General features: G+C 41.7%; 1 protein-coding gene across 2 annotated transcripts in view; it reads right to left on the reverse strand.

The window, feature by feature from the left end:
• Positions 1-11,760, reverse strand: part of LOC110070722 (uncharacterized) — a 37,703-nt gene that overhangs the window by 22,798 nt on the left and 3,145 nt on the right. For both annotated transcript variants that reach the window (XM_072991679.2, XM_072991680.2), the window contains 8 exons: positions 11,031-11,068; positions 6,748-6,888; positions 5,287-5,349; positions 4,005-4,122; positions 2,576-2,668; positions 2,179-2,339; positions 1,007-1,092; positions 353-436 (listed from right to left, as the gene is read on the reverse strand). In XM_072991679.2, coding sequence (XP_072847780.2) covers positions 353-436; positions 1,007-1,092; positions 2,179-2,339; positions 2,576-2,668; positions 4,005-4,122; positions 5,287-5,349; positions 6,748-6,888; positions 11,031-11,068 — 784 coding nt within the window. The remainder of the gene's footprint in view (positions 1-352; positions 437-1,006; positions 1,093-2,178; positions 2,340-2,575; positions 2,669-4,004; positions 4,123-5,286; positions 5,350-6,747; positions 6,889-11,030; positions 11,069-11,760) is intronic.

Genomic DNA, 11,760 nt, shown 5'->3' on the forward strand with positions numbered 1-11,760 from the left:
ATTCAGGATATCCCCCACCCCAATGCACCAATCAGACCAAGGATACTGTCTCATATGCTGGACTGCTTCCTGGGTTTCAGCTGCTTCAGTGGGCCTGCTGAACCACAGGACTCTATAAGTGTCTTGAATTGCTGTGACATGCTCTCATGATGATGCAATCAAGGGAAGGAGAGAATCTTCATCTCATTAATTAAGTCAATAGTAAGATGGTGCGACTTTGGTTATTTCCTAGTAAATGATTCCTGATGCAAGTCACAGCTGGTATTTCCCTGCTACCTTTCCCCCCCCCCCCAGTCTGCCCCAACACAACTGAAGAACATTCAGCATCTATAGTAAAGTAAATGAGTTTTACCTTTCAGTCCAACAACACCACAGAAAGAAGCAGGGATCCTTACAGAACCACCCCCATCTGTGCCAACAGCCAATGGGCAAAGGCCTGGAGAGAAGGGGTGTCATTAGAAGCTTGAAGGAAACTGTCTCCTGCATTCCCTCCCCACCTTTGCAAAGGATGGTCTACTAAGAGAAGTGTGCCATTAATTCCTGTCACCCCCTAGAGGCTCAAGCTACTCCTAGCCAGCCAACTTCTGCATGCCTCCTTACCAGTCTGCCATGTCCTACCATGTAACTACAGCTTAACAAGAGGATGGGGTGAAGAAAAAGCATAGTATAGGCCGCAACTCTCCCAAGATGAAATTCATGCACAATGGGCTTTATTTTACCTACATAAAAGGCTATTTTTTAATTCCCATAAATACTAAATATTCAGGGGTTGCAGTGCACTGTCACTACAAGGGACAAAGGATGGAACCAAACCAGGAATTGGGGGGGCATCCCTTTCCATTGGCCACCCCACCCTACCAGTTCTGAAGGGCACCTGCTGCCCCACACCCATCCCACCTCTTAATCTAGACACAAATGTTGGAAGCCCACTATCCTTCTTGCCATTTCCACAATTTCTCTCTCCATATACAGTATAATATTCATCCACTCCCTTGCATCACATTACCTGAAGCTACCGCTGCAGCCGACCCACTAGAACTGCCGCCTGGAAAATGCTGGGGGTTGTAGGGGTTTCTAGCTGTACCGTGATACCTGGAAGGACACAGAAAAATGTTTTCAAGGACGTTCTCAGCAAGGCTGATGGGGAAGGAAGAATCTCAGCATTCCAGCAAGACTGTTGCACAAGCAAATAGGTGACCCCCACCAACAGTAGCCAAACTAGATGTGATATTTTATCTCTGTGTTGAAACTGGTGCTCTCTTCCAGTTCATATTTTTGTAAGAGGTGGGGGAGACAGAAACCCCTGAAAGTGCAGAATGGGCAAGCAGCTGGGAGGAGCCTTAATCCTTTTCCAGACCTACCTATGCCACTTTCTCCCAAGCTCTGAAAACAGAAGTGATAGGGACATATGGCGTGTGTGTGTGTGTCATACTCCATGTAGCACCCACACTTTGCTTTCAACTATCCTTATCTTTACTATATGTCTGCATTGTACCATTATATTTGTTCCACAGGACTCGCATTGGATCCAGATCCACTGCTATAAAATTTATCAAAACCCTGACCCAAGAGACAAATCCTTCAGGCAGCTATAGCAACGGCTTCCCCCGTTTCATTAAGCCAACTGAGATCTAAGTGAACACAGAACATAATCTTTCTCCTCATTGCAGTGGGAAAAGAAGCTAATTAATCCACAGGGGCAGCCCATTGCTTACATTTTGCTGTAATAAACTACCAGTCACACTGATAAATTTATTTTAAAAGCTGTATTAGTTTGAGAGTAACATTCATTCATTTGTTGTCACTCTACTTTTAGATCAACCTGTTTTAGGTCAATTGATTAGTTTATCCAAAGAACACAAAAATATGGAAAATCTTACGCAGTCTCCATTTCATCAAGTGAAATATTCCAAGGGGAGTGGCAGAAAGGAAGGAAGGAAGGAAGGAAGGAAGGAAGGAAGGAAGGAAGGAAGGAAGGAAGGAAGGAAGGAGAGGGATGGTCCACGATGAAGCAATAGGTAGTGTGTGGCCCTATTTTCATTTTATCTTTTGATCTCTAAAACACTGTTAGACTTTGTTGTTTTTTTCATTCACCATCACCTGCCCTAATTACTGAATCCAGGGATCCCCAGTGCATATCATAAAACAAATGGATCCAATTAATGCACACTGCTTTACCTGTTGGGGTTACAGCCAGAGGTCCCAATACCCAACTCATGCATGTTTGAGACGCCAATAATAATGGCGCCAGCCTCCCGCAGTTTCTTGGTCACAGTAGCATCCTCAGTCTCTGGCTCCAGGCCCAAGTACTGTGTACCACTTCGGTGGTGGTAGGGTACCTTTTAAAACACACACATTGGCACAAGACTTCATGTGAGGACTCTTGGTGGAGACACACACACATACACACACACACACAGAGCTCCAGCAATCTCTTTCCTTCAGCTATGTTAGTTCTCAGAAGGTTTTCCCAAGCCCAGCAAAGTGCAACAGCAACCATCCAGGTTCAACACTGTTGTCTCTTATTTGAGAGCCATCTTATTTAACAAAGGCAAAAAAATTTCAGTAGGCTTACCACTTTGAGCTCCTCCTTCAAGCACACTGGGATGCCGTCCAAGAGAGAGAGAGGCTCCTTGTTTCTATAACGAATGGTAGAGTCCTCCGCCATCTGAACAGAGAGATTTACAGCATCAGCCCTATAACATTTGTCAGAAACACTTCTCCCTAAAGAGTATGTGCTCTCGGGCAAGGAGTCACTGTAGGCACAAGACTACCACTTTTAGTACCTGAGGTAGGTCCTTTTAACCCCAGAAGCGCATAGCCTTTGACCTACGGACAAGGCTCAACCTAAAAAAGAACTCTTGCCTGCTTATAAGGCAGTCAACCATGGACTGTGTGCTTCCTTAGACAGCACAACAGACTGGCTAGGTAGGACCTCTCTATTCAGTAGCAATTAGTGACCTTTCCAATCTTCACTGGATTTAGGTGCAGTCTTGCTGTTCAAGAGACCAGTCCTCCGTTGAAGAATTAGATTTGTTTTTATTAAGAAAATTAAGTAGTTTCATTCGAATACAGCTGTAGCATTAAAAAGCATAAAGCATGTCATATCCAATCAATTACTATGATTAAAATAAGCTTACTATTCTTAGATAAAATAATAAAAAGCTAAACGAAGTAATCATTTTGACTAGCATCTACATGATGGCATCTAGAGAAGCTGGGCGATCTCTCCCCCACCCCTCCTCTTTCAAAAAGACTCTCTCCTCAACATTCCACAACATCGCACCATCAATCTGTCACATACATGAACAACCATTTTTCTACATGACTCTAGACCGCCTTCTCTCTCTGACACTCCCAAGCTCTCAACCAATTAGGATCCAGTGGGCGTACACAGTCCACCGCCCACATTTCACATGAGATCTTGCAGGTGGTTTATCTCGTCTCAATTAGGAGGTATGTGATGCTTCATCTTCCCTTGATCTTCTCAACCTTGCTCCTTATCTCGGCGCCAGGCAGAGCAAGCTTACGACAACAATCCCACGAGAACATAGCAGTAGTTTAAATCCAACTGCACAATACACCTAACAGACTCCATCTTTGTATGACTACAAATCCCAGTTTCCTTCTAATTCCTTACAACATTCAACGCTATAACTGCTGAAAAGAAGCATACTTGGGGAACATTTGAACAGTTAAGCTGATGTATTCTCAGCCTGACATCTGGGTCAGAGCTATTCAGCGGTAGAGATCACATTTCACCCCAACATGTTACAAACTGCTGGACAGCTCAGTAGTTTAGATATCTGGCTGCAGAGCCGGTAGTTGGGGGTTTGATTCTCTACTGTGCCTCCTTGACAAGGGCTGGACTCAATGATCCATGGGGTCCCTTCCAGGTCTGTAGTTCTAAGATTTATTTATATTTAATTCTTCCCTTAAAAGTTATTTTAAGAAAAGTCCCTTCCCCCCCAACCCAAATATGGAAGCTGATGTAGTCAACACACCTTGAGTATCTCTCTCCGGTCCCACTGAACAATTGCTTGGAGCTGGGAACTTGTCTCAGCATCTTCCAGTACAGCAAGAATGTTCTTGGCTACTTGAGTGGGAGTTAATTCTCCGGATCTAGCAAACAAGCAATAGTCAAAGAGGCAATAGGACACCTGGCAGTGATCTCCATTTCAGGATCTCCAGGCAGTCACGGATGAGCTTTTCCTAAACTGAGCCTCACATTTCTTCTCCTTTTTTAATAAAAGGTTTTAAAAATGCAGTGTAAATATTCCAATATAGGACACTTGATAAAATAGCAACAATTCTATTGCATTCCATAAATGAGTAAAACCAATATTAATCAGAAGCTTTCTAATCTGTTCAACACTTATTTATTTCTATCAGATTTTGTAACAGGCACAACCTTTGTTACATTTGCTTCAACTTATATAATCAATAAAAGAAAAAGAGATTTTTTTAAAAAAATCATTTTTGCTACTAGCATTTCTTAAAACATGAGTTTTGTTTGTGACTTTTCCACGAGATCTCAGTGCTTTATCTTGGTGTTCCACTGTGCGACTGTGAATGTATTATCACCCCTCCAATCCAAAGTAATTACAAAACATTATTAGCTCTTTGTGTTCCAAGATTTGAGTTTGGCCCAAACTTCTATTTCTGTTTCTGGAAGGTTATAAGCCTGATTTTAGACATCTGTGTGTTGTAGCAAAGCAGAATTCAAAACAGCACAGAAGTGCTATTTTTGTTGCAGAGAGTTTCTTCTCCAAAAAATAAAACAAAATAAAGTAAAATAAAAATGGTTACAAAATCTGCTATTATTAGACTCTAAATGCTATAAATAAGATAGTGGCCAAAATCCTGTTGCTTAGCATAATAAATTCCACTGAATCAATGGGAACTTAGTGAGTCAACTGTTCCATGTCATTGATTCAAATGGGCCTCCTCTGACAATGATTTACTTTAGCATAGTAAGTCATAATTGAAGTATGCCGTTCAAATCAATGGAACGTATGGAGCAGGTGATTCCCTAAATCCCCACTGATTCCATAGGCCTACTCTAATGTGATTTACTATACTAAGCAACAGTATTTTTGCCAATGTTTCATATGAAACAAAAATATTCTTAAGAGTAGTTTGTTTTTCTCTTGATAGAAGAAAAAAGATAGGTTCATAATGTTTATCCTGTATAGAAAACAAAGTCTCACTTTCATCACACGAAAAAGGACCATGACCTCAAGTACAGAAATTTCAGCAGGAAGGGACCCCTTCAAATTCACTTACCGATAGCAATTCAAATAATCCTGGATCCCTTTGAACCTGAAGGTCGGGCTAGCAGAATGAGAGCTGTCACAAGAGAATTTAAAAAGGGAGAAAAATAAGGACTGAGAAAATTGTGCAGGTAATCTAAAAATGAAATATTGAGAAAGCTTGTTCTATTGGAATTATCCTGATCTAAAGGTCAACTAAATTTCAGGGCTCCTTTGCATACACAGCCAATGTAGCAGCACAGAAGATCCTGGGGTTTCTGGTCTGCTAAATATGTACTAAAACGTATCTTAGTAGAAATTAATGCAACTACACAAAACCTGTGGTTGATAGCATAAAACAGCACAACACTGGTACAACATTTTGATGTAAGATTTAATGAGAACATTTTAAATAGGAGACTGGGGGAGGCAGCAGATTGGATTTATATTAAATACGCGCAGGTTTGGCATTCATAATCCCCCAACGCTGTCAGATCTCCCGCCTTCTGTACCTATGCCAAAGATTCACACTAGCTGAACCCCTAGTATCTCATCTTTTTCCCAACAATAAAAATTACATACTTGGAGTAAGGCAAACGATTTCTGATCATTGCCATACATTTTTTAAAAACCACACAGTTCACTGCAATGTTCAGTCTACGGTATTTCCAAATGCCACATATGCAGCCCAGAAGAGCACAAAATATTAACATAAGTTTGGCGAAAATATGAAACTTGCTTTTAGCTCTGAAAAGCACTTGTCCTGGAGGGGAGAGTGTGTTAAGAGATCTTATATCTATCTTTACATGCATTTGATAAGGTCTTCTGTATGGTTCTGTTCCTTGACATATTAATTTAATGCTTTAATCATTTCCCAGTATTTTATTCATATTCATAAAATGGGAGAAAACAATGCTCACATCATCATACTTGAACACAGCTATTTTAAAACTATGAAGGCTGACTGACTACATGAAAAGGCCTGAATGGACAGGAGATGTTACAGGAATGGCACCAGGGAACCCCTGTCAGAAGGCTGATGTATTCTGTTACAGAAGGCTGTTCTGTAATGGAGTTGCCCCGTTAAAAGGCCTTCTTCCGGGCAATCACTTGCCTCACTCCATTGCTGGGGCACTTGGAACATGGTTTCTTAAAAAGAGCTTAAGATACAGGTAGGTATCAGTGGGACATGGCAGCATCTCAGCTAGCCTGCTCCCAAGACACTTAAGAGTTTTAAATGTTAAAACCAGTCTTTTAAATTGATCTGATCCTGCAAAGAAATCAGAAGCCAGCCCAGCTGACAAAGCATAGGTCCACTATGATCAGACCCCTACGAACAATTTTGTAAAGCCTGAAGAGCCATTTCCTCTCTTTTACAGTGATATCCTCCAATAATGTGTTGTATGAACAGGATTGCTTCTTTCCATATCATTCCAGATCTCCAAGCCAGATCTATCTGCCACTCCTGCCCTAGCTCCCCATACCATCTACTTACCTTGTCTCCATCAGCTTATGCAGAATCTCTGATACATTGCTGGCTTTTGAATGCTCACTTTTTTCTTTATCAGCAACTACTGGCACAAAAGTGGGGTCTTCAGCAATATCAAGGTAGCGCAGAAGGGTAAAGTTGTTGGTTCTGCAAAGAAGCAATTTGATTGCATGATGTTACAAGTAGGGAAGTAAGCATTTCCACAGACTCATTTGACACAAGATCAAAACCACATGTTTTCCCCGTAAAAACTTTGTCAAAATTTCAGCAAGATCAAGAGAACACTAAAGCCTGAGAGCCTCCTCTGACCATGTGGATTGCAATTTTCAAGTTTCTCTCCCAAACCCCCAGCTTCCAGACCAGAAAGGCCTGCAGACAGTGGACTATACATGAGCAGATCTGAGGCTTGGAATTACAGGTATATGTTCTATTCTCCCTACGTACTCTTTCCCAGTTATTTGGGGAGCAGATGAGAAGCTTCTGGCTGGCACCAGACACTGTTAATTTATTAGACAATGACAGCAGGATCTGTGTGAGGGTCAAAAAGAACAACTAAGAAGCAGAAGAAATATGGCTTTTTTAAGAGGAACTCCATCTTAAGATACTCTTTTAGGACATCAAGTTAAGCTACAGAGGATAGCTTGAGGAAGAAAATCACTTTCAAGAGTATCAGTCCATATCCCAAAAGAATCAGGAGAAGAGGCATACCCTCCTAGCAAGATGCGGCTGCTTCTGAGAGGCGTGGCTACCCATTCTTCCTCTTTCTCATAGTGGTAGAGAGTAACCTCAAAGTCTTTATTTGGGCCAATCCTAATGCCATTATGTAACCATTGTCCTATCTGAACTCTATCAACTATCTGTATACTGTCAACTATCTGTGAGCTTGTAAGGGTAATAAAAGAGAGTCCTCCTGGGGGTGTTGCCCCAGAGTTGGATCCAGAGGGTGTATGGAGGACGCTGCTGGCAGACATCCCTCTGTGTGTGGCTGACTTCTTTAACTTCTCTAAGACTATTTGCTATCCTAATTACTTGTGATCACATAAACTATCAGCCTTCTCATTTCGTGACCCTACAGTCTCTAATTTCTCTGCCCCTGCGAAATCCAGCTTGTACTTCTGGGAGTTCTCAGTCCACATGCTTCCTTCCAGCCAGGAAGAAATGGGTAAAGAGTTGTGTCTCGTCAAGGGTAATGCTTCACACCTACCACTGGTGGGGTGTCAAGATAATCTTCACAGGATGCAAGATTTTCATAACATGAAATTATGGAAGATTTAACGAAATATTTTCATTTGTTTATCACTTGGTGACCTTGGGACCACTCATGCTCTTGTAGTCTGACGTACCCCATAGGATGTTCTTGTGGAAAAGTGAAGAGTCATGTGTGATGGCTTGCACTCTTTGGATGAAAGGTGGGTTATAAATGTAACACACACACACACAAACCACACACTTGATCCTGGTGCACACTCATAGAAGCTGACTTCCCCTTTCCCATTCATATCCTTGCCAGAGAATGGAAAATCACAGGCAAAGGAGGTTTCCTACGATGTTCCTTTGTCCAGTCCAACAACTCTGTGTGTGTGTGTGTGCGCGCGCGCACATGTGTGCAAGCACACAGACTTGCAATAAATGCAATCCTGCCAATCACCTATTCAGTATTCAATGTTTCTCATTCTACCTTTGCGATCAAGCAAGTCTTGCAGCTTTTCAAAGAGCCAGGACTGTCCTACCTCTGCACACATTTCATTGCCTGGAGAGCGTTTTTAGGTGAACACTCAGAGAACATCTTAGATGCATGCCTGCCTTAAAAACCGGAACACCTTTGAAATGTTTCTAACCTAGCTCCACTGATGTTACATTGACCACTACAGGGACATATGAGAACTATATAAGCAGGAGTTTGGTTATGCTTTACTATCTTCTGTTTCACTACAGTAAGAAACGGGACATATTTCCCTGTTGAAGAAAGATCCACGTTTAAAAGATTTAAAACATAAACCTGAGCAAACTCATCTGGGAAGAATTCCCACTGAAGTGAGTCAGATTAACTTCTGGCTAGACATTAATAAGATTGTGCCGTTAGCAGGCAATTCAAGTCTTTGTTTTCCAGTATCATGTTCCAACTAATTGCAGCTCTCTAATTATACAGTTTACTTTTTTATGTCCTTCAAATGGCACAATCTGGGTAACCAGATGCAAACTTGAAGTGATCCCCACTTCAGTCTTTGCCAATATTAAATCAGAACCTGGAAAAGTTATTTTTTGGACATTGACTATGAGAACGGGGAGCGGCATCGCTGTCTGGAGGATTTTGAGAACAATAGTAAAACAAACAACCTGACACAATGTGCAGTTATTCTTCTGCGTGAGCACCACAACGCAAACAATGGTGTTTTAACTCTTGCTCCTAAGCTGTTGACATCACCCATTTGAGCTCTGGCAGCAGGTGTCCCATAAAGTGGGAGCTCATCCGGAATTATAGCTATGCTAGCATCAGATACTTGGGACAGGCTGCATGTGCTAGGGGAAGTATGTAACTCCCAACTGGGGGGGTGGACGAGGAGGAGAAGCAGGACAGAGAGCTGTGAGTCTTAGCAAACTGTGTGAGATCTAGCAGCAAGAGAAGGCCAGATATGGTCTCAAGCAAATACTGTGGCTTTCCACCTTTGCAGCCTGTTAATGTTGTATTAACAATGGTGAAATCCTGGGCTCTTACTGTTGAAAGCACTTGTTCTCAGTCTTCCTTTTCTTGAGATCCCATCCAGCACATTGTGCAAGAACCTGAGTCTCACTAGGATAGAAAAATCTTCCCCTGAGAAGAACATATATATTTCTTCCTCAACAACAATGTGGCTTAGCAACCTTGGGGAGGGCACTCCAACAAGAGACCAAATTGCTAACATGTGCTAAATTATGGAGAAAGCCGGAGAGTTCCAGAAAACCATCTACTTCTGCTTCATTGACTACACAAAAGCCTTTGACTGTGTGGACCACAGCAAACTATGGCAAGTCCTTAAAGAAATGGGAGTGCCTGACCACCTTATCTGCCTCCTGAGAAATCTCTATGTGGGACAGGAAACAACAGTTAGAACTGGATATGGAACAACTGAATGGTTCAAAATTGGAAAAGGAGTACGACAAGGCTGTATATTGTCTCCCTGCTTATTTAATTTATATGCAGAAGGCATCTTGTGAAAGGCAGGACTGGATGAATCCCAAACCAGAATTAAGATTGCCGAAAGAAATATCAACAACCTCAGATATGCAGATGATACTACTCCGAGGGCAGAAAATGAAGAGGAATTAAAGAACCTCTTAATGATGGTGAAAGAGGGGAGCACCAAAAATGGTCTGACGCTCAACATCAAAAAAACTAAGATCATGGCCACTGGTCCCATCACCTCCTGGGAAATAGAAGGGGAAGATATGGAGGCGGTGACAGATATTACTTTCTTGGGCTCCATGATTACTGCAGATGGTGACAGCAGCCATGAAATTCAAAGACACCTGCTTCTTAGGAGGAAAGCAATGACAAACCTAGACAGTATCTGAAAAAGCAGAGACATCACCTTGCTGACAAAGGTACACATAGTCAAAGCTATGGTTTTTCCAGTAGCGATGTATGGAAGTGAGAGCTGGACCATAAAGAAGGCTGACCGCCAAAGAACTGATGCTTTTGAACTGTGGTGTTGGAAGAGACTCTTGAGAGTCCCCTGGACTGCAAGGAGATCAAACCTATCCATTTTGAAGGAAATCAACCCTGAATGCTCACTGGAAGGACAGATCCTGAAGCTGAGGCTCCAACACTTTGGCCATCTCATGAGAAGAGAAGACTCCCTGGAAAAGACCCTGATGTTAGGAGAGTGAGGGCAAGAGGAGAAAGGGGTGACAGAGGATGAGATGGCTGGACAGTGTCATCGAAGCTACCAACATGAATTTGACCAAACTCCGGGAGTAAGTGGAAGGCAGGAGGGCCTGGCATGCTCTGGTCCATGGGGTTACAAAGAATCGGACACGATTTAAAGACTAAACCACAACAAATGCTATACAGTACTTGCAGAGGTTCCCTTCCTTGCATCATTAGTTGTGTGGTTTGAATGATAATGTATCACATCTTGTGTAATACATTTCAAAATGAGGAATGGAAGGGTGGGGAGGGAGAGAAAAACCAAGCTGAAGTTCCTCTTCAACACTGCAATCTTCCCACACATGGAAACACCTCTTCAAACAACACCGTAGTAAATACTCCAAACAGGTTGCACAATTCAAAATCTAAAGTAAATACTTACTGCATTAAAAGAGGCACTAAAAAAAGTTGTCCAAGAGCCTATAAGGAAAAAAAAACAATAACAAAGAGAATGTGTGATTCCAGTAGAGTTCTTGTTGGCTTTTCTGTGGGCTGGATGAGGCACAAGATTTTAGAGGAAAATGGCCTGAAGAAGCATCTATCCAAACTCCCCCTGCCCCACCGTATAGCTTCTCCTCTCCCAGATCTGTTCTGCTTTTCAGCAGCTGCCAAATTTCCACAATTGTGCCTGTCCAGCCTAGTACTCTGCATTCCCTCTGGCCATTAAAAATGTTGTAACTTTCACACTGGAATAATTTTAGGACATTTAACTCAAACCTCCAATACAATACAGTAGTTATCTGAACCAACTATACAACCACCAGATGACCATCATTTAGACAAATCTAATAAATAATAAAGAAACTGAAAGAGAATGATTTAGTATATTAACTTCAGTAGAAGAACAATCCATCAAAAATTTGCTCAATCCATTATCATAGTCATTATTATCTTATTTGATCCATCAGTGAAAGTAATGAAATCAAGCAGGATAATTGGAGGATAATTTATACACAAGACCATATTTTTTAAAAAAAATCCTTTCCCCCAATTTAGAAAGACCCTGTTAATCTGCCACAGCATGTAAGCAGTCAACATGTTAATATATATAAGGTGGATAAGAATATAGTATCAGTAGAAGGATATCTTCATGATCACCTCCTACAATGTTG

Source organism: Pogona vitticeps, chromosome 2, assembly GCF_051106095.1.
Source record: "Pogona vitticeps strain Pit_001003342236 chromosome 2, PviZW2.1, whole genome shotgun sequence".
In the NCBI taxonomy this organism is placed as follows: domain Eukaryota; kingdom Metazoa; phylum Chordata; class Lepidosauria; order Squamata; family Agamidae; genus Pogona; species Pogona vitticeps.